The sequence below is a fragment of the Lampris incognitus genome, chromosome 19 (assembly GCF_029633865.1).
Source record: "Lampris incognitus isolate fLamInc1 chromosome 19, fLamInc1.hap2, whole genome shotgun sequence".
In the NCBI taxonomy this organism is placed as follows: domain Eukaryota; kingdom Metazoa; phylum Chordata; class Actinopteri; order Lampriformes; family Lampridae; genus Lampris; species Lampris incognitus.
The window spans coordinates 30,112,335-30,135,111 of record NC_079229.1 but is presented as its reverse complement, the minus strand read 5'-3'; the positions used below and the strand labels follow the sequence as shown (position 1 = coordinate 30,135,111).

The following is a 22,777-nucleotide window of genomic DNA, read 5'->3' as shown; positions in this document are numbered from 1 at the left end:
CACTATATTTAGAGTTGTCTCTAAATATGTCTCTAAAACGTGCGCTCGTTTTTGTGATGTGTGTTTGCTAGCAAGGGGAGACAGGTGACCTGGGTATGAAGGGAGATAAAGGGGAGAAGGGGGAAGCTGGGTTACCTGGACATACCGGTAACCCAGGAAGACCAGGACTGGTGGTGAGTCGCGGTTTCCATAGGAACCACAGTCATCTCTTATCTTAAATATTTGTTGTAGACCATTTTTTGCAGTTTATTTTGATAGAATCATTTCCAGAAATCTGAACTCTGATTATGGTGTAGATCATGCAGATGTACCAACATAAATATGCCCGGCAAGGATTTAATTGAGGACCCTCGCGTTTTGTGTTAGGGCCCTAAAGGAGAATCAGTGCTGGGTCCTCCAGGCCATCCAGGGGTGCCTGGCTCCCCTGGAAACCCCGGGTATGGCAGACCTGGTCCTGCTGGGCCCCCTGGTCCACCTGGACCCCCTGGACTACCTTCGAGATTTGGCTCAGGTAAACACCTACTCAAAAGGGAATTGTGATTACATTAAATATACCAATGATATGAATGTTGCCGTTTGGCTTGTGTCAACCAAGTGGCTTTCTGGTGGCATAGACTAATAGCGATACAACAACAGTGTTAACGCTACACTGTCAGTACCGTTATCTATTCTTTTGAAATTCAAGTCTCCATATTTTAAGGGTCATTACACAACAAAATGACAGCAGATTTGCAAAGCACAATATGGAGGGCTAACAACTTCCAGAAGTGGCAAAAGGTGGAAATATTATTAGTTAAGCGGTAGCAACACCTGTTTAAAAATAACACCATGACAAGTCTGCAGGTTCAGTTACAGCTCCATCAGTATCTGACTATACACAACTGTGCCCTTGAGCACGAAAGCAAAGACCAAAGGCAGTGTGATATGAAGAATATTTTGATGTTTTTATTTTTTGTGGTAGCTTTGACCATCGCTGGCCAGCCTGGACCCCCTGGACCCCCAGGACCTCCTGGTAACACGGCGGCTGTAAGTAAGAATTTTGCTTGGGTTTCATCTTTCTTAACAATGTTTCTCATTCATAAATCTGAACATAGTATCTATCTATACTTCTGTCCATCCTGTTTGAACCAAGGGACATTGCTGGCTCCAAAGCTAAAAAAGTTCAAATTTAAAGTAACTCTCAAAATATCACAACAAACTTTCCCCCTTGTCAGTTTTGCTTATTCCAGCATCATATCTGTTTCCTGTTGTGTGTAATTAAATTTTTGATCCTGTGTTTGCCATTTAGCTAAGGACCTTCTCTTCCCGTGAGAGTATGATGCAGCACACGGTCAGGGATGCAGAGGGAACACTAACCTACATCAGCGAAACAGGAAGCATCTTCGTCAAGGTGCCACAGGGATGGAAAGAGATACAGGTAAACACTGAGGATTTCCGTTTTCCCCAATCTAAAATTTCATAAACACGTTTTGAATTGACTTACTTACAATTCAGTGCAGTAATAAGCTCATGGGCTTGAAATATAAAAGTGTCGAGTAACGTTGACAACTAAAATCAAACTGGAATGTGGAAAATTCATGAAGTAGCAGTCCCGTTAACGTACCATAATTCCGTTTATAGTCCCGTCCGAGTATCGGTTCTGTTTTACCAGAGTTCCGTACCACTACCATTTCCGTTATAATACAATCCCGCCCAGGTCCCGTTGGTATTGCCCCTATGCAGTACGCACTAGGTTCCCCCATTCATAATCCCAACCAATTTATTGGTTTTTGGTTAAATATCAATCTTTTTGGAAGCATATGGTGCAAAAATAGACACCAGGTTTTAGGTATTGATATTTACAGATTGGATCACCGCCACAGGTGTTGTATGTATAGAAACCAAGGTACTTAACGCACTTTTAAAACCGTTATTAACGGTCGTGGGGTGGGGAGGTTTCGGCAGGTAACTTGTAAGAAATATTGTATGTCATCCTTTTTACACAAAAGTTGGAGGGGCAGAAGCAAGTCACGTAGGTGTGCAGCGTTAAGTGGACATCTATTGGCAGATATGATCCCTTTTTGAAGTTACGTTGATTATATAACAGGTCTTTACTGGAAATTTCATTTATTTATTGAAGCATGGTACCGCCTTTATCAATACACCCAACAGATCTTTACGTTAAAGATTCAGAAATTGTTACTAAAAGAAAAACACCCTGACACGGCAGTGTCACCATTGAACCTAGAAACTTGACCCCATTAAATATTGTCTTTGAGTAATAAGGTGGGACACGCTGCTTGCTAACATCGACTTTAACGAGCTTTAATTGAGGCTTATTACGTGATAATTTACGGTTAGAGCTACTCAGTATATTGCAGGACACTTTTGCCATCTTGTATTTCAAGCACTAAATACGAGAACTAAGAAAGGTAGGGCGTAATTATAAATATCTTATTAAAACTTTAACCCGCTTTTTATAGCAACATTATATCATAAGCCATCAGCTGTGACATATTAGTGACTTCAGGTACGTAACACTAACATACCTAGGAACCCAACACTAACAGCATATTGTTGAGATTTCGCTTTTTGCACGTACGTCGCCTCATTACATGCAGCTTTCCAAGATTCGACTTTTAACTTTTTTCAATGCACAATGTAGACCCTTGGTAACAATTGTGGTCCACAACCCCAGGGATGGCCCACATTCGTCAAAATTGGGCCTAACTTTAAGTGCGATTTCCTCTGTGAAGGAAATAGATAAAAAATATCTCAACGTCTTCTGGGTGTAAAAGTGTGGTTCTCGCAAAAATCGATAATAAAATTCTCTGATTTGACAAGTCACAATGAAGTCATAGAATTTTCTCAATGCTGTTAGTGCACTGTCCAAACGATTATCTTTCAGACTCCTGGTCGAAAAAGGCTGTATCTATTATGGTTTTGTTAAAAAACCGTCTATCCCGTTGTCGTATTTATCTTACACTGAATTACGGAAAATTTCGAGCCATCACTACACAAAAACTAAACATTCTAGGGGCTTGACATTTTGTGGGCTCCCTATTTTGTACTGAAACATAATGCATACAAATTTTCAGCAATATTGAAGGACTTTTAAGGCGCTGAAACACCGCATTTGCACGAAAACGTGTGTTTTTAGTACTACTGTCTGGTAAGCGTTTTTTGGTTCTTTGCTCTAACATCTTCTACGATCCTTGCACTGAACTGTGGTTATTCTAACGTGTTGTTGGTTGATACTACCTTGGCTCTAGGGGCTCCCCCATTCGCGCTTGCCAGCGCAGTAATTTTTGGTGCAAAGACTCAGAGACAGACAATCGCAGCTCATCTCATCTCAGCTCTCTGTCTCTGGAGTGCAAAAGTGAAGCCAGAAATGTCGATGTAATCATAGACGGTGATCTAAATTTTAAGAGCCACATCAGTCATCTCACAAGATCAGCCTTCTACCATCTTAAAAAATTTTCAAAACTAAGGGGCTTTCTATCAAAATCAGACTGTGAGAAATTAAGCCATACATTTATAACAAGTAGAAAAGACTACTGTAATGGTCTATTCATCAGCCTCCCAAAATCAGTTGTGCGACAAAAATTTAAAACACAGCAGCCCGTGTTCTCACTGGAACTAAAAAGTATGAACACGTTACACCTGTTCTTAGATCTCTGAATTGGCTCCTCATCAAAACGAGAATCAATTTTAAAATTCTGTAAAGTGTATAGACAGCGCTACATGGCCTTGCACCACACTGTATAAATGACTTGCTAATTACGTACAAACAAGCAAGAACTCTGAGGTCCAATGGCAGTGGTCTTTTAATCATCCGTGCTAGGTCTAGAGCAGGGGAAGCTGCATTTTGTATTTACACCCCAAGTAGGTAGAACGTCATGCCTGGGCACCTGAGAGAGGCCCCCACACTGGACATATTTAAAAGCAGGTTAAAAACCTTAATTTTTAAACCTGCCCACGGCTAAGTTTTTGGTGTTTGTTTTGCACCAATTCCTGTATTTGCACTTTTATGATTGAGTTGCAATTGCATTGTCATTTTATGTAAAGCACATTGTGTTGCCCTGTGTATTAAATGTGCTAAATAAATAACGTTTGACTTGACACACACAAAACGGCCTTTGAATCATTCGACTTAGATTAATTTTTTCTTGAACTTCTCAAAGGTTTGTTGATGGGTAACTTGGACTCTGACCTTTCAGCTCATTACTGTTGTTTGCTTGTACCGGCGGTGAAATTGGAACCTATTCTATTGAGCTGGAGTTTATCCTGCTCTTTTCAATTTTAAGAAACTGAAAACATACGCCCACAGGACCTGCCATTCTTTACTTACATGCCAACTTAGGTATTTACAAGTTTTGATATTTAGATATTACTATACTAGATATTTTCATACATAGGTGTGTAGATACTTTTAAAGTTTTTCTCTGTGTTAAAACATTCTGGTTATGTCGTTATAATCAAGTCACATTCCTTGTATGTGCAAATTTTGTTGGCCGTCGATGAAGAAACAAACCTGAGATTTGTCACATAATGGACTGTGTTGTTTATTCCCTGTGCTTTTCCACAGCTCGGCAGTCTGATCTACCTCCCCAACAACATCATTCCACAAGATGAGGTAAATACTGCTCATGTTTGTTGTTCATCACTTTGAATGAGCATTGGTTAGTATCAAGTGTCGCTCCCCCCTTTTGACTTCTGACCTTTCCATTTAGCCTCGACCTGTGCAACACACGAGAGGCAACACGATGGAGCGAATACGTTCAGTTGCACAGAGGGTGAGTTCAAACAAGACTGAGGCCAAATCAAAGTGACTTTTCTTGTTCAATAATCCTATGCAGGGTCCAAAATGGACTCTTTGGCTTACCTACCAAGGTGGCTGGGAGATGAAAAATTTACAGGCCAGATATTTTACCAGCCAAAAATAATATATTGTGGGGCATCCGGGTAGTGTAGTGGCCTATTCCATTGCCTACCAACACGGGGATCGCCAGTTCAAATCCCCGTGTTACAATTGGCCATGTTTGCAGGTAGGAAGCCGGATATGGGTATGTGTCTTGGTCGCTGCACTAGCGCCTCCTCTGGTTGGTCAGGGCGCCTGTTCGGAGGGGGAGGGGGAATAGCGTGATCCTTCCACGTGCTACGTCCCCCTGGTGAAACTCCTCACTGTCAGGTGAAAAGAAGCGGCTGGTGACTCCACATGTATCTGAGGAGGCATGTGGTAGTCTGCAGCCCTCCCCGGTTTGGCAGTGGGGTAATTGGCCGGGTACAATTGGGGAGAAAGGGTGGGGATCCTAAAAAAAAAATGTTGCTTTTAACTTTTGCAATTCACTATTATCACTATTTAACATGTCATCTTGGTCTCACATGCGATTCTCTATATGATAGTAACACTAACAGTATGCAGAAATATTAATTCAGCTGTTTAAACACTAAAGTGTAACACATCCAGTGGTATTCGCCTTTAAGTGCAAGAAGGATAATTTATTAAGGAGTTTGACTATATTACAATTACAGTAGTAAGTTCAGATTCATAGTTCATATTGATGTTTTTTATTCTGTAGTAGTATGTTCACTCTCCGAGTGCTTTTCCTCCTCCTTATTTGTCTCCCGCTCAATGATGGTGTCAGTGGATGAGACGAGGAGGGAGCGCTTGCGTTGGCAGCAATGGTCTCTTCGGCCCAAAGTTCACCTGTTTTCTTTTATTTCCCGGGGGGCTGCACTCCCGCAATAAATCTCCACGTAGCTGGTTTCATTTCAACTCCAAGATTTTTTTTTTCCTACTGGCCAGAGTGGCATGTGGTCTCCAAAGGCTAAATTTATCCGCATTGGGCAACTAGCGAGTGTTAATTTTGGACCCTGGTGAAAATGAAATATTTTAAAAACCTCAGAGACGTGTCACAGTGAAATAAATAAAGCGTCTCTTCCTCCCTAGAGGCGGTAAATTCTTATGTTATATCTTACACATCATGTTTTATATCGACCTTCTCAAACCTGAAAAAAATAAGGATAATGCTGATATCTCCTTTATTCGCCCTTCAGAGACATTTAAATCATTTAACATGGAGTGTATACTATCTACTAATATCAAAAACTGTATGGCAGCACTTCTAAATATATTTAGCAGAAGAACCTTTCAAGCACAGAGTTTACAGGACACAGCAGGCTTACATTTAGTGTGTTAAATTGCACTATTTTTAAATGCAGATTAGAAACAAGGCAAATAGGTTGTGTTATTCGCCAACTTTTTTCAATTTTAAATGACTGTCATGGAAAAAAATAACCAAAATGGCAAGTATGAATGATTTTGATCAAAGAGATTCCCCGCTGAAAACAGCCCCGTACAGGTGACGATACCCTGGGTAACGCTCCGGCTTGCTTGTTACATACAGTAAGTCATCCCGTTAACTCGTTCCTGTCCTGCTTCCTCCTTCCAGCTCAACCTGGTGGCGCTGAACCAGCCTCACTCCGGGGACATGACGGGACTAGACACCGCTGACCGGCTGTGTTACGAGCAAGCCAAGGCCATGGGCCTGGCGCCAAACTACCGAGCCTTCATCTCTTCCCACAAACAAGACCTGGTCCATGTGGTGTACCCGGGTTTCCGCGACACACTTCCAATCACCAACCTCAGGGTGAGTCTTCTTCTATGGTTTTGGAGAAACATGCAGTACCACCGTGGAGTGGAAAGTTAGAACTAGCGACCAGATGGCGCTTACATTTGGGCTGTAGTTTTTATTTTTGTATGTTCTACCAGAGGCCATAGACTGTAAGAGAAAATATGGGGGGTAATTTTTAAAGTTATCTTAAGTTGTCCTGATGTCGCAGGAAAAAATAGAAATACTACAGTATTAATTGTTTTTTTTTCCATTTACAGTCTGAATAGTTTTCAGTGTTCATGGTGTACATCAGCTTCAGTATTTGACCTCCTCTAATCGGTCTTGTCCCATCAATCAGGGGGACGTGATGTTTAGGAATTGGCGGTCGATTTTCACTGGTGATGGGGGGCCAATCGATGCCAGGATACCCATCTACTCTTTTGACGGACGGGACGTACTAGCAGACCCCTTCTGGTTAGTAGTCTCGCCTGCCAGTTGTTTCTGTTATCCGTTTGTGTGTGCAGAAGCACCTCTGTAATCCGTCTGTTAGTCTGACTGTCTTTTCAGCTAACTGTATATATGTATGCATGTTTATGTTGAATGTGTAAATATACATGTGAGCATGTACGAATGAAGGTATGTATGTGGTAGCGGGCAATATCATTACCACAATAATCAGAGAATTTTATACAACATTGATATGTATTACGTCTCTTATGCACGCAAAAATACCATGTTTATGAATCCAACTGAAGTTCATCACACTGAACTATTTGGTAATGTAAAGTATAACATCAAACCAAAACTAGTTTTCAAATTATACTCCCTCAAATATTTCAGACCTCACTTTGTGAGAGATTTTAGATAAAAGATTCTCGGTATCATTGAATTAGAAAGCAAGATTGTGTATCACGATGTGACAATATCTAAATTTCATCCTGATTCAATACCACCACTGTAAGACAATAAACGAAAATATCGTATTTCCCGGACTATAAGTTACTGGTTTTTAACTCCTCTGGCTGGTCCTGCGACTTATTGTACAATGTACTTTTGTCGGACAATACGCTGCATTCCAACCAAGGCCACTAGATGTCACTGTTTAATCTTGGGACTCAATTGAAAATACTGTATAACCCATAGAAATTGAATGAGAGAGGCGTCCGGGTAGCGTAGCGGTCTATTCCGTTGCCTGCCAACACGGGGATCACCGGTATGTATCCTGGTCACTGCACTAGCGCCTCCTCTGGTCAGTCAGGGGAGGGGGGAATAGTGTGATCCTCCCACGCGCTACGTCCCCCTGGCAAAACTCCTCACTGCCAGGTGAAAAGAGGCGGCTGGTGACTCCACATGTATCGGAAGAAGCATGTGGTAGTCTGCAGCCCTCCCTGGTTCGGCAGAGGGGGTGAAGCAGCGACTGGAGATGGCTCGGAAGAGTGAGGTAATTGGACACTGAACTGTTTGCCTTGGTCACTTGAGTATTTCCACAAAAAAAAAGAAAGGCGATTGTTTTTAGTTGTTATGGTGACAACACACATCAGGGGGGCCGTAAATGTACATACTACTCCACTGCTAATTTCTGCAACCCTCACTTCAAGGTGTCTGGGTAGCAGAGGGGGTGAAGCAGCGACTGGAGATGGCTCGCAAGAGTGGGGTTACTGGCCAGATAAAATTGGAGAGAGAAAAAAAGGGGGGGGAATCAAATTGAACAAAAAAAATGGAATAAGTAGAATGGACACTGAACTGTTTGCCGTGGTCACTTAAGTATTTCCACAAAAAAAAAAGAAAGGCGATTGTTGTTATGGTGACAACACACATCAGGGGGGCCGTAAATGTACATACTATTCCACTGCTAATTTCTGCAAACCTCACTTCAAGGTGTCCGGGTAGCATAGCGGTCTATTCCATTGCCTACCAACATGGGGATCCCGGTCGAATCCCCATGTTGCCTCCAGCTTGGTTGGGCGCCCCTACAGACACAATTGGCCATGTCTGTCTGTATGTTTCATGGTCGTTGCACTAGCGCCTCCTCTGGTCGGTCAGAGCGCCTGTTCAGGGGGGAGGGGGAAGTGCGTGATCCTCCCACGCGCTACATCCCACTCACTGTCGGGCGAAAAGAAGCAGCTGGCGACTCCACATGTATCGAAGGAGGCATGTGGTAGTCATCGATGGCAGAGGGGGGTGGCGCAACGACTGGAAAGGCTCGGAAGAGTGGGGTAATTGGCTGGAAACAATTGGGGAGAAAAAGGAGCGGGGGGGACCTCACTTCAGTGAGCCTGCGACTTGCCGCAAGTCGGTTTACATAGAAGTTAGGCCGCTGCAATGGCAGTGGTTCAAATAAAAATGGCCGCCACTCTGACCATCCTGCTATGTTGCTTTGAGTTGGAATGTCCATTCTACTGTCGTTCAATTTCTATGGTACCACCATGTTTTTTTTTTCTCATAACGCATTTTTTTGCTGCATGCAACTTATACTCAGGTACAATTTGTGGTCTGGGAAATAGTTATTGCACTAGCATATATATGTACTATATTTCCCTCTCTTTCTATCTGTCTGTGAATCAGTGAGTCAAGTCGTTATTGTAAGATTAAAACTCAGATTGATGAAACTTGTGTCATCCACCATGGCAGGCCTCAGAAGAGCATCTGGCACGGCTCCACCAACAGGGGGCTTCGCGTGGTCGACAAGCACTGTGAGGCGTGGCGAGCAGACCACATGTCGGTCATGGGCCTGTCATCCAGCCTCACCTCAGGCCTGCTGCTGGGCCAGCAGACACGCAGCTGTTCAAGCCAATACATTGTCCTCTGTATCGAGACCCACAAAAACCAGTAGACGCTGACCAAAGGAAAAAAGCAAACCGACGAAAGAGATTCCGGCCATTCTGGTTTTAACACCGAAACTTCACAATCTTGAAATGTGCGTCTAACTTATGACGACACGACGTATTATTGTCAGCTTATGCTGTGTTAAAACACTTTTTTTTTGCCCCAAACACTGGTGTGTTGAAAATGACACATAATTTTGTAAGAGTGCATTTTGTTCACTCTTTAAATCGGTCCCTTCATGGACTGAAATAGAGACCAAGAGAGGGCACATGGATCTCCACCTGCCTTCAAAATTGGTGGATAGGTTTCAAAAGGCTTGTGTTTTGTTTACATGAGTCATGGATTTACTTTCTTTTTGTGTGTCAGATAATACAAATTCATACATCATTCATTCACAATGAAAGGTTTACTCTGAGTCCAGAGCCAAAACTAGGTCACAGCAACTTAAAATGTCTCGAGTCCGACGATGGAACAACCAGTTTATAATGCACTGTATTTCATTTTTTTAACGAATTGTTTCTTTTTTCATTTACATTTCTCATCAATGAGGAATGTTTTTTGTTTGACCTTTTCATTCATCCAATGATCTCACACCTTAGCAGTACTTCCTTTCAGTAGACTATTTAATTTAAATTCAGTGATTTATTTATACCGTGACCGCACATAACGTTAAATCAGATGAATAAAATTAAGAATGTAATTTATCGTTGTTTTTCTTTTGTCAAAGTGACTGTTATTTCTTTTTTGCTTCATGTCTTTTTTTTTTTTTGTAAATTGTTCTCGGTTGTTTTTATAAAGTTTCAAAAATTTCTGGGCAACACTGACTAAAATCTACCAAATGTAAAAAAAAATAATAAAAAAGGCGTAGAATCACACAAGCAAGCAAACAAACAATATGTAATGATAAACCAAAAGAAATACAAAGTCAAAAGGTATGTTTTGTATAGATATTGGTGCTTTGTTAAATAAAGTTTTCTTTTTTCTTAACCTGCGAATTGTGTTTCTTTACACATACACAACTGCAAATGAACAGCTGAGATACTTTCAATAAATGGGGGTATGTCTTAGCTTTAACAAAAAGGGATGCCCAATTAAATGAGACGGTCGAGGTAATTACCCCTTTTCAGTTTGATTTAAAACAGCCGTATCATGCTAGCTCCACTAGAGTAGCTTTGCACGATTCACAGTTAAACAAAATCCTTATTTATCTTATGATACAACTGTATCAGCCCCCCACATAGTGCCTGCCAAGCATCTAATAACATTCAAAACTTTACATTTATCCATGTGATCCTCTCATGCACCCATAGTCCAAGGAATTGGCCATAGAGCTTTAAACCAACATCTTCACATACCCTTTTCCTTGTGAAAAAAAACAGTTTCTGATTTTTCTACTGACAACTTAAACCCCACATCAGAGACCAGTTTTCAACTTCTATAACTGCCTCCTGAACTTTTTCCCACAACATATTTTATATCCTTTTCCAAATTGCTCCATCATCTGCAAAAAGTGACTTACCAATATCTGGACCTACCTGCTTATATATATATATATATATCATTTATCATAATGGAGCACAGAAGAGGACTAATCACACTACCCTGAGGGGTTCCATTCTCAACTACATATCTCCCTGAACATGAGTTCCCAACACAAACTCGAATAGCACGACCACATAAAAAGTCCCTAATCCAATTGTATACAATACCCATAATATCCAATTTGATTAAGAGTCCTTCATTTCACATCATGTCATAAGCCTTTTCCACATCAAAGAAAACAGCCACAACACACTATTTACTTGCGCTTTCTTGATGTCACCGACTCCAGGCATAACAATGGATTTAAAGTACTACACCCTCTTCTAAACCTACTCTGACATGAAGCGAGTAATTCCTTTTTTTCTATGTAGGATGTCAACCTTTCTGTAACAATTCTTTCCATAATTTTGCATATGTGTGACATCAAAGCTATAGGCCTGTAACTACCTGGAGTGGTAAGGTCTTTCCCAGGTTTTTTGACAGGAACAATGACAGCCTCTTTCCACACTATTGGAAGCTTGCCTTCCTCCCATATCTTATTGTACAGCTCCAACAGCCTTCCTAAAGCAAAATCACTTAATTTAGACAGCATTATATAACATATATTATCTTTTCCAGGGGCAGTCATTTTACACTTATTTAGCGCCCTTCTCAACTCATGAATGAAAAAAGGTACATCCAAAATACTCTCAAGATACATTTCTTTTCTCATTTACATTGGGGCGTTCATCTAACATTTGCTGCCTCTTGATCTTACCTTCTTCTGTTAAATTATCTGAACTATGGACTTTAACAAAGTTCTTGGCTAACATTTCTGCCTTTTCCATATTAGCAAAAGCAAGCTCCCCCCCCATTTTGTAACAATTTATTTCCTGTCTGATTCCCCTAATCTTTTAATCATTCCCCATACTTTATCTAATGGTGTTGTCCTCCTAATATTTGAACAGAATCCTCTCCAACATGACCTTTTTGCTCTTTTGACAGTTTTCCTTACCAATGCATAAGCTTTTTTTTATAATCTACTAAATTCTGTAAGGAATGCATCTTTTTTAATTCTCTAAATGATCTGTTTCTATTTTGAATAGCTTCTGAGCATTCTTCATTCCACCATGGTACCATCTTTACACATTAGGCCTACCAAATCCCTAATCGCTTGAGTTGCACCTTTAACTATAACTGAAGTAATATCTTCATTTATTTCATCAATATTTCTTGACATATCAATCTCACCAACCAATGTCTGAATCACAGACTAGTAACTGATTCCCAATGTGTCTTACCAAAATTCCATCTCTAACTGAATCATATCACTCATATCAAACTTGATTACAATCGGATAATGATCACTGCCAATGATGTTATTTGTCAATACTTCCCAACTGCTAGCAGCAGCTAATTCACTAGAAACCCAAGTTAGATCTATAGCAGACTCTCTTCCATTTCTAAAATTGAGCCTAGTACCTTGTCCATTATTTAAACAAACTAATCCTTTTGATTCCATTAGCTCCTCTACTATCTGCCCATGGTAATATGTTGTTTCCCCTCCTGATAATGTATTACGAGCATTAAAATCACCACCATATTACCTCATTTCCTTGTTCAAGCCTAATTCTTCTATTTTAAGTCTTTTACAGGGATTATATAGGTGTATAACAACAAATTTCCTTTTAGCCACCCAAAACTCTACAACCACTGCATCTGAATGAATAACCTACGTACCATAAGACATTTCTTCTTTGATAAAGATTGCACATCCCCCTCCCTTACCACCTTCCCTGTCTTGTCTTATTGAATTGTACCCCCTAATATTAAAGTCTGTGTGGTTTCAGCCATGTCTCTTGTATGCAAACAACACCAGGGTTCTCACTTAACTGTTGTATATATGATTTAAATTCCTGGCCATTTGCAATAAGGCTTCCTGCATTCCACTGTAGAATAAGGAGAACCATTATACTAATCACCAAATTGTGAGAAGCCATCATTGGAAGCTAGCATATCATGTAACCTTTCTACAGTTAAATCCTTTACACCCAAATATTCATCTGCTGCTTCCACTAGTCTTCAGCCTTGACCTCTTTTTTGTCTGTTGCAAAGTAATATTTACAACCTTCCCCATAAAGCAGCGGTCGGGAACCTATGGCTCGCGAGCCATATATGGCTCTTCCGGTGACGGCATATGGCTCCCAGACAATTTTGAGTTGGAAAAAAAAATCAGTTTGGAACTGATTTTAAAATACTTGTGATATTTCTTAATAATACTGTGTCATTTTAAAGTAAACAGAAATTAGTTTTGAAGATAAATGTCACGGGTCACGGGTCACCCGTGGGTCGGGTCGGGAACCAATGGCTCGCGAGCATGTCCGGGTCATTGTAAAGGTGAAGAAATCAATTTGATCAGATAGCCAACTAGTTTATCCGCTTCAACCCTTGTAACGGAAAAGATGGCGGAAAGAAACAAAAGACGATGATTACCGTGCATTGCAGGCTGCGTGCGCAGAGGAATTTGCATTTGTGGAGAGAGCAGGATCTGCGGTATGTCTAATATGCAATGATAAAATGCATCGATGAAACGGTCAAATATAAAGCGGCCCTTCGATACGCACCATGCAGCACCAGAAGTCGCATTAAAAGTAAGACATATTTAATTTATTATACGTTAAAAATACTATATGGCTCTCAGTGAAATATATTTAGAGATATTTGGCTTTTATGGCTCTCCCAGTCAAAAAGGTTCCTGACCCCTGCCATAAAGGCTACAAAGTCGTACTTATCCACAAACAACGTATCATCTTTTACTGCACACTTAAGTAAACATGTCAGAGGACTCATCTTCTGCACCTGTGGTAGTTTGGGAAAACCTCTTGTAGAGATTATGTTTGTAGTTAGTTGTGAATTTACTGCCATGCTTTGTGATATTTGCTTTGCTGCTTCAGCGTACGGCACTTTTGTTTTGCACTTTGTATCTCTGGATTTCCTTTGCTCTTTTTTGTACCTCACACCCTTGAAAAGCTGCACTATGCTCTCCACCACAATTACAGAATTTCAGCTTGGCATCAGCTGCACATCCACCATATTCATGCGCTCCAGCACATCTTGATTTTGCTTTACACTGATCTGCTACACGTCCTATTCTTTGACACTTAAAGCATCTCAATGGCTTCGGAACATATTCTCTGACAGGGAATCTCATGCACCCAATCATTACTTTCTGTGACATCTTTCCCCTCAAACTGGAGAACTGAGAAATTGTCAACCAGTTTACCCTGATATCTAGTTAGAAGACGCTTCACTACTGACACTTTCCCAATTTTAATTTCCTTCCCGAGTTCTTACAGACTAATATCTAAGGGAACTCCACTTATTTACTCCACATATCTTCTTATTTGTCCCGGGAACATGGCTTTTAATTTGGACTCCATTCAGCGTCTTCATCTTCAATATCTTATCGCATTGAATGACATTAACAACGATCTCCATTTGTTCAAAAACCTTGCCTGCTTAATAGGCCCAATCTCATGTTGAATAGCTTTTGTGAGTTTCACTGGATGCAACTTGCCACTGGAATGATGTCCAAACTCAATAATCACTTTCCACTCTTTACTCTCATCTCCCATCTTTGCTTTTTTCAATCCATTTTGTGTTTCCAACTCGCTGTCACTAGACATTGAATTCTTCTTCCTAGTTTTCTTCGACCTTACTTCAGCCCATTTTCTCTGATTTTCTTCTACTTCATAAGGCCTTAATTCACCATTTTCAGAGTTTGCCGCTCCGGGAATCAAACACGCCATTCTCCAACCACCTGCTCCGACCATATGAGAAAAACGCTGTCTAGCTCTCACTTGCTTGTCATCCAGCACCTCTGCACATGCATCTTGTTTACAATGCAACTTTCATCACGCGATAAGGGCTCCATAAATCCCACTGCTTTCTTCTGATTGGCCAGCTTCCAGAAGCCTGCAAAGGGGACGCTGGGAAACAGAGCTCGACGGAGAAACAAAAACCGGTGTAAGATGTTCTGCAAACAAACTATAAACCTACTAACTAACATAATTTCTCGTGCTTGATTGAAAATGGCAACTTCTCAAATCCATCCGTGCATGTTTAAGCCTGAATACGATCCAAAATATGAGAGTGGGTAGCACAAACATCCGCAGCAGCAACTAAGATTACGCTTGTTAACTGCTTTCAATCACAAGCCGTATAGACAAATGTTTCTATATATGCTCCTGTTAGTGTACGCATGGGAAATGCCATGAAGTGGAGAAAAAAATCTGCTATCAGGAAACAAAGGTTAGGTAGCTAGTAAAATGTTATTCTGCTGGCCCCCAACGACGTCATCCTGTATCGTCAGTTATTTGTATGATGGCGTACATTAAATGCTTATAATACTACTCAAGGAGACCGTACTGCGAGAACATATATACATACCAAGAAGACCATAGTTTGACAAGCTTTTGTCTTGGGATATCATCACTTGAGCTTAACTGTTTTTTGGGCGGCCCAGTGGTTAGCACTGTCGCCTCACAGCAAGAAGGTCCTGGGTTCGAACCCCAGGGTTGTCCAACCTTGGGGGTCATCCCAGGTTGTGCTCAGTGTGAAGTTTGCATGTTCTCCCCGTGTCTGCGGTGGGTTTTCTCCGGTTTCCCCCACCATCAACAAGACATGCATGTTAGGGTTAGTACTCCTGTCTGTGCCCCTAACCGAGGCATGGCAAGACGAACTGCAGTTGGTCTCCGGGCGCTGCATGGCGGCTGCCCACTGCTCCTAGCTACACAGCTAGGATGGGTTAAATGCGGAGAATGAATTTCCCCATGGTGATTAATAAAATATATCAAAATCAAAATATGGATAGATGAGATAGATAGATAGATAGATAGATAGATAGATAGATAGATAAGTAACGGAAGAAAACGCTGGACTACAAACGAGGCGTTTCAGGCAGTGTTTACTGTTGGAGAGAATAACTCCCTTTGGCATAGATTTTGGACTTTGTATATTTGCAGACGTTTGACATGTACCTCCCAGCTATATAACACACTAAAGGAAAAGGGAAAAACTCAAAAGGCATGATATGATCTCTTTAAATTTAGTTACATGTCTTCTCAAAAATAGTTATCCATGCAACTCCAATACAACGAACCCAATACAATAAAAAAAAGATTGAAATACTGCAAAGCAATAAAAGCATTATTAAAAAACACACACACACTTTTAACCCTGTATACTGCCCTTGTGTTACAGAGATACTTTCATGCTGTTTCTGGGCACATTTTTAACACGGGTGGTTTGCATTACAACTGAAAGGTAGGTGTAGTTTTATGATGTCATAGCTACTGGCTACTGAAATTCAGGCTGCTCGTGTGGGTGTGGCTGGGTGGGCTAAACACTGGGGCTAAACCGCTTGCCGTAGAAAAACGATAAATTCACCGGTGACAGATAGATAGATAGCAATACGGCTCGCAAGATCGATAATGAAGTCTTAGCAAAGCCAACTTCAACCCAAACTAGCAAGGAAGCGGGGGGGGGGGTGCATCTCCGCTTTTATAGTGTCCCGCTGCAGACACACCCTCTATCCTAATGGTAATTCGTGATGCAGCAAGTTACCACATTTTCACCAACTGGAAACCAGCTACTCGGCCGGCGATATCGCTTGTCCGGCTATAAATGTGATTTTAGGGCTACCGTTTGTCTCATCGATCACGTCCACACTCCTTACATCGATTAACAACAGGAAAAGTCGGATTTTGATGCAAGTATCTCTTTAAGGGTCATTTTATGACCCGCCTTCATTCAACCTCTAAATTAAAGCAACTTAATTTAATTTTCAACCCCAAATCTATTTTGCACAAAGAAACAACCTACCATTCATCACAAACTTTGTGACTATCTGGGTTTTCCCCCTTCCCAGTGCAGAAGGACTGCATTTAATCAGTGGACACCACTCCTTTTTACAGGGTCAAACATGACCCAAATATGTCTTCGGGTCAAACAGCTTTCATGGAAATATGAACAAAAACAACGTTTCCCTTTTTCTAATGTTGGGGCCACTCTCGGAAAAGCCATTAAATTTCAGGTTGAAAAAAGATCATTTACCTGGTCCAAAAACCTGTTCATAAACCTAATTTCTTTTTTAAATTCTACTTGATTATTGTGATATTCATGGACAGGATCTCAAGGTGCAGCCACGGTGAGGAGCGTGTCCATTTTGGGAACCTCAGAATTGCATCTCTGCTCTTCGCAGATGATGTGGTTTTGTTGGCTTCATCAGAACGCGACCTCCACAGCCGGGTGTGAAATGGCCGGGATGACAGTCAGCACCTCCAAGTCTGAGGCCATGGTTCTCTACCGGAAAATGGTGGATTGCTGCCTCCGGGTTGGGGATGAGTTGTTGCTTCAAATGAAGGAGTTCAAGTATCTCGGGTCTTGTTCACAAGTGAGGGTCGGCCCTGTGTGATGGCCGCCACCACACACACACACACACACACACACACACACACACCTAGGGGCAATGTAGTACGGCCGATTCACCTGACCTACATGTCTTTGGACTGTGGGAGGAAACCGGAGCCCCCGGAGGAAACCCACACTGACACGGGGAGAACATGCAAACGCCACACAGAGGACGACCCCCAAGGTTGGACTACCCCGGGGCTCGAACCCAGAACCTTCTTGCTGCGAGGCGACCGCGCTAACCACTGCGACACCGTGCTGCCTGAACAAAAACAATGTTTCACTTTTTCTAATGTTGGGATCACTCTAGCAAAAGTCATAAAATTTCAGGTTAAAAAAAAACATCATTGTAGAGTCTTTTCTCTGCTGTTAAACACCGTTATGGGTCATTTTTGCCCGGAAGACAACAGAAGGGTTAAATGATTATTTCTGAGAAATCTTAAAAGAGAACAAGTGAAGATTCTGGTCAGAGCTCTTCAGCTTTCTAGGTACACAAATTAAAAGCGCATGTGTGTGTGTGTGTGTGTGTGTGTATGTGTGTCTGCGCGTGTCTACGTGTACGCGCACCAGCAATACAAAGGCCGTACTGGCCTATAAAGGTGTGGCCAAAACAAAAGCTCCATGCAAACCTACTATTCCTGGACGTGAGCTCTGCCACAGGTACACTCCTGTAGTGTCTCATCGGTCTCTGAGAAGAGTTAAGTCACACCGGAGGAACGCCGTCAGCCTGCTGGGATTTTTCAAAGCTGCACAGGTGAGAGCATCTTTCCAAGTAAGTGAATATTTGATCAGATCACGGACTTGGTAATCTGTGAGATGTTCTTCAGAGGTCAGTTAGGATGACAACACAACTACTGCCAAACAACCGAATCAAGTATATGCACCTACCCTTACCTTAAACCGCCCTATCCCTCTCTATCAATTCTCTGGCACACGTCATCATTACATGGACATGGAAATGATCAGGAACGTCTATTTTGCAGGTCACTGTGAGTATGACCTTTGGACTTCAAACTGTTTTCCTTTTTGCTCGCTTCTAATATTAGTGATCCATGAAGTCATGCTAACTTAACTGTAGATGGACAGTACAGACTAAATATCATAAGATAAGGTAAAATCCATTCCAAAAATTACAATAAGAAATGGACCAAAAGTAACAGAAATAAAAATGAAATTAAGACTAAAGTAAGGGTAATAAAACACAACAAAGGGGGGATAGATAGGAGATTATAATTATTAGAAAATCTGTTGTAAAATCATTCGTAAGCGGCCACTGGACATGAGCAGAAATGAACAAAATGACAGTACTTGTGTAATAGGTCTCATGTTGCGTTCCCTAAAACCTCTCAACAGTGCCGTGTCTGTGTATGAGGATGAGGTTTTGTTATATTTCTGCCTCCATCTCTATTGTCCTCTGGGTGACCACTGGTAACAGGATCCCTGGGTTTGGCTTGGTTTTTTTTGTTTTGTTTTGTTCCAAACACAAAACGCTTAAAAGAGCTTCTCATCATATGACCTGGCTGAGAGGACGCCTCTCATGACGGCGCTTCGTGTGTGTGTAAGTGGACCCATGTGAGTCGCCAAGGAACAAAGACAGGTGGGATCACCTTGGGAAAACACCAGGCGGTCAGGTGACTGCGGGTATTTTCTGCTTTTCAGCGACTGCAGACGGTTTCGTGTTTGTCATGCACTGCAAAACGAAGCGTGAAAAAACGGCCGTCGTTGTTGAGGCCGTTCTTGAACACAGTTACAGAGTTCCTTAAAGGAAACTACTGAAGATGAAACTGCAAGTATAAGAAGACGTAAAAGCAAAGATATTTCATGTGAACAGTGAGGGCGACAGCAATTTATAGTGGAAAAGTAAAATTCTAATGGGCTTCCAGGTGGCGTGGCGGTCTATTCCATGCCTACCAACACGGGGCTCGCCGGTTCGAATCCCTGTTACCTCCGGCTTGGTCGGGTGTCCCTACAGACACAATTGGCCGTGTCTGCGGGTGAGAAACCGGATTTGGGTATGTGTCCTGGTCGCTGCACTAGCGCCTCCTCTGGTCGGTCAGGGAGCCTGTGCGTGGTGGTGGGGGGGGGGGGGAATAGCGTGATCCTCCCACGCGCTACGTCCCCCTGGCGAAACTCCTCACTGTCAGGTGAAACTAAGCGGCTGGCGACTCCACATGTATGGGAGGAGGCATGTGGTAGTCTGCAGCCCTTCCCAGATCAGCAGAGGGGGGGTGGAGCAGAGACCGGGACAGCTCGGAGGAGTGGGGTAATTGGCCAAGTACAACTGGGGAGAAAAAAAGGGAGAAAACACAAAAGAAAAAGAAAATTCTCATGCATTTCTTTAGAGTGATACAGAGAAAACATGTCGTGTCCCAACAGTAAGGCCAAGGGTAAATCTGATATGGGTGGTTAACAGCATGTCTTCTTCTCTCCTCGGTTAAGGAAGGATGTTTCCCGTCTCGCTCCTGGTTCTGGTTTTTCCTCTGGTCTCGGCCCAGACCTTCCAGTGGGGGCCTTGTCCGAATCCAAACGTCCAGTCTAACTTCTCGCTTCAGCGGGTGAAATTTTCACGCACGGACACACACACACACACACACACCTAAAGACACAGAACATATCTGCTAATCAATGCTGTGAGCTGATTCAATGTGACACATTAGCGTCTTCAGGAACCTTCTGAGAGAGAATTCTGTTTGCTTCTTTCTGTTGCTCTTTTCACTTAAAAAGTCCCACACAGCACACGCATGGTCACCCACACACACCCCTCATGCATCCTGGTTTGGGAGCCGACATTTCCTTTGGTTTGCTGTGGGTATTTCTTCCTATATAAACGTGTTGAACTTCTTGAGTATGTTCTGGTCCTGTTCTGTGATGGTTTTGATTCAGGACAAACTGGACTCTTCCCTTCCTGACCCACCTTTTCTTTCCAACAGTACCTGGGAAGGTGGTACGAGATCGAGAAGCTCCCATGCATGTATGGGGAAGGGAAATGCACCGAGGCCAATTTTGAATCAATCAGCGACGGCAGCGCTCACGTAGTTTTCTCCGAGACTGTGTAAGTTGTCTGCTAGTGCCAGATAAGCGCCCTGGATCTGTTATAAAACCACACTGCATTCAGGTTTCTAAAAAAAAAAAAAGTGTCTCTCTGGTCCCATCACTAGCGCCCCCTGGTGGTTTTTGTCCATTTTTAGAAGAATTGTTAATCCGCTGGTTGACCAACACTGTTCTCCCCCTTTTCAACCAGAGACAACCGGGTAGACACGATTGAAGGAGCGGTGTACGAGGGAACAGACGAACCGGCTAGAATGGGAATTAAGTACTATTACAGTGAGCCACGTTCTCTTTATTTTATGCTCCAAAATACTGTATCGGTCCAATAGCCACCGTTAAATGCCTTGGCCACCATACCTACAAAATGACTCCTTGCACAAAATAAAAAATATTAGCACTTTTCAAAAAGTCCTAAGTAACTTAAAAAGGGCTTAACACATTTAACTTGAGGCCACATGTGAAAGAAAAGCTTTACACACTAGACCCTTGTTTCTTCACAAATACTGAATGAGGAATTTAAGATAAATTTAATGCAAAAATTGTTTTGGTATTTACCTCCACAATCCTACCAAAGCCTTTAGACCTTTAGACATTTAGAACAGGTGCATGTAATAAATGCATGTTCCCAGTCAACGCATCGCTCTTCTTTTACCATCCTAGTATTTCCCAACACTCCCTGGTGGGTGCTGTTCACTGACTACTCGTCTGTGTCGGTTGTGTACTCCTGCCAAAATATCCTCAACTTATTCCATCTGGACAACGCCTGGATCATCAGTCGCACCCGGTCCCTGCCCCCGGACGTGATAAAGAAGGCCAGAGAGGTTTTGGTGCAGGAAGAAATCGACATCAGTACGATGATAGCAACAGACCAAAGAGGCTGTTTGCCTTAACAGGAAAACCCCATGCTCACTCTTCTGCAGCTCAATCTGGTCTTGGCGGGGCACTTGTTCTGGGAGATGTTTTCAAACAGGGGTTTTGATATCTTAGCAGCAATATCAGCGAATGTTTATCACTACAGGTTGCTTAAGCCACAGCTGAAGTCCAAAAAATAAATAAATAAATAAGGAAAGATTGCTTTGGCCAAACAGTAACTCAGCGTCTGCTCTTGCAACCATTATGCCATAATATTATACTCAATTAAAATAGTTTCTGCTGTAATGGAAATGTTAGTAAATTTTCTACTCGTGTGTATTCATAGTTGATGTTACACATTCGGTAGAGGGGTATTGACAATTAATGACATGACCAGCAATGTAGAATTGTGTGTGTGTGTGTGTGAGATATCAGCATTTTGCCAATGATGGGTGATTATATATAATCAGCACTTTGTCAATAATGGGTGATTAAAGTTGTCGTTTCAACAGCAAATAACAGATGTGTGAACTTTTCTGTTGGACATAGCAGGATCAGAAAAACCACAAATGAGGAACACTTTGTCATGTACTTGCGTGCATGAAAATAAACGAAATATCATTTCTCCCAGCCCACAACAGTGCAACACAAAGACAAAAACATATCCAAAAATTACAAGAACACATATATTAAACTACAAAAATAAATAAAATCACTCGGAATGGGCTAGCAGTTTGCACGCCTTGCTTCCGTGCCCTGTCAGACCACCCTCAGTGTTTCCTCCTTGGGCACAGCTCTGGCAGGACTGTGGTCCCTGGGCCTACCAGGTGCAGCAGACCAGGCTCCCCCAGCCGATCCGACACTAGCTCTCCCAGCCAGACACCCTCAACACACCTCCCCACACTCCACATAATGACACTAAAAACACAGTCAACGCTAGGCGACGCCGCTGCCAGACCGCCCTCTGTGTTATCGGAACTGCCAGCCTGCGTAGGCTAGAAGCTAGCTTAGCCTGCCCCACTTCCTGTCAGACCGCCCCTGGTGTTTCCTCTTCGGGCACAGCAGCAGTCAGGGCCGTGGTCCCTGGGCCCACAGGACGCGGCAGACCAAGCTCTCCCAGCCGATCCAGCACCAGCTCTCTCAGCCATTAAACGAAGACAAACTTAGACGCAGATGTGGACAAAGACACTGCATGGACGGTACTGGGTGAGGTCACCGCAAACATAAGTTCACGCCTCCGTCTTCCCACACCGGTACTGGGTGAGGCCACTGTAAACGTGAATTCGCGCCGCCATTTTCCCACACCAGAAGCGGCTAGATGGACAAGAAATGTAGGTTGTACCAATACCTTTGAGATCCAGTGTAAAATACTTTCTTCTGTGTTCATGGCTGACTTCGGCTGACACTTGGATTTCCACCAGCACAATATGACAAGTTCGACATCGATATTCAGTGTCTTCATT

At 42.4% G+C, this 22,777-nt stretch overlaps 1 protein-coding gene and 2 long non-coding RNA genes across 3 annotated transcripts in view; all 3 read left to right on the top strand.

The window, feature by feature from the left end:
- The window catches only part of LOC130129500 (collagen alpha-1(XVIII) chain-like), a 94,181-nt gene extending 84,667 nt beyond the window's left edge, over positions 1-9,514 (top strand). The window contains exons 36-44 of the mRNA XM_056299046.1: positions 72-173; positions 367-511; positions 962-1,026; positions 1,289-1,417; positions 4,568-4,615; positions 4,713-4,775; positions 6,435-6,632; positions 6,955-7,070; positions 9,228-9,514. Coding sequence (XP_056155021.1) covers positions 72-173; positions 367-511; positions 962-1,026; positions 1,289-1,417; positions 4,568-4,615; positions 4,713-4,775; positions 6,435-6,632; positions 6,955-7,070; positions 9,228-9,429 — 1,068 coding nt within the window. The 3' untranslated portion in view covers positions 9,430-9,514. The remainder of the gene's footprint in view (positions 1-71; positions 174-366; positions 512-961; positions 1,027-1,288; positions 1,418-4,567; positions 4,616-4,712; positions 4,776-6,434; positions 6,633-6,954; positions 7,071-9,227) is intronic.
- An 8,563-nt stretch (positions 9,515-18,077) lies between these two features.
- On the top strand, positions 18,078-20,374 carry LOC130130075 (uncharacterized). The gene is made up of 3 exons (XR_008812097.1): positions 18,078-18,168; positions 19,854-19,969; positions 20,345-20,374. It is a non-coding gene; the product is annotated as an uncharacterized LOC130130075 (long non-coding RNA).
- A 62-nt stretch (positions 20,375-20,436) lies between these two features.
- On the top strand, positions 20,437-21,752 carry LOC130130074 (uncharacterized). Its single transcript, XR_008812096.1, has 3 exons — positions 20,437-20,466; positions 20,656-20,738; positions 21,123-21,752. It is a non-coding gene; the product is annotated as an uncharacterized LOC130130074 (long non-coding RNA).
- Positions 21,753-22,777: the final 1,025 nt, after the last annotated feature.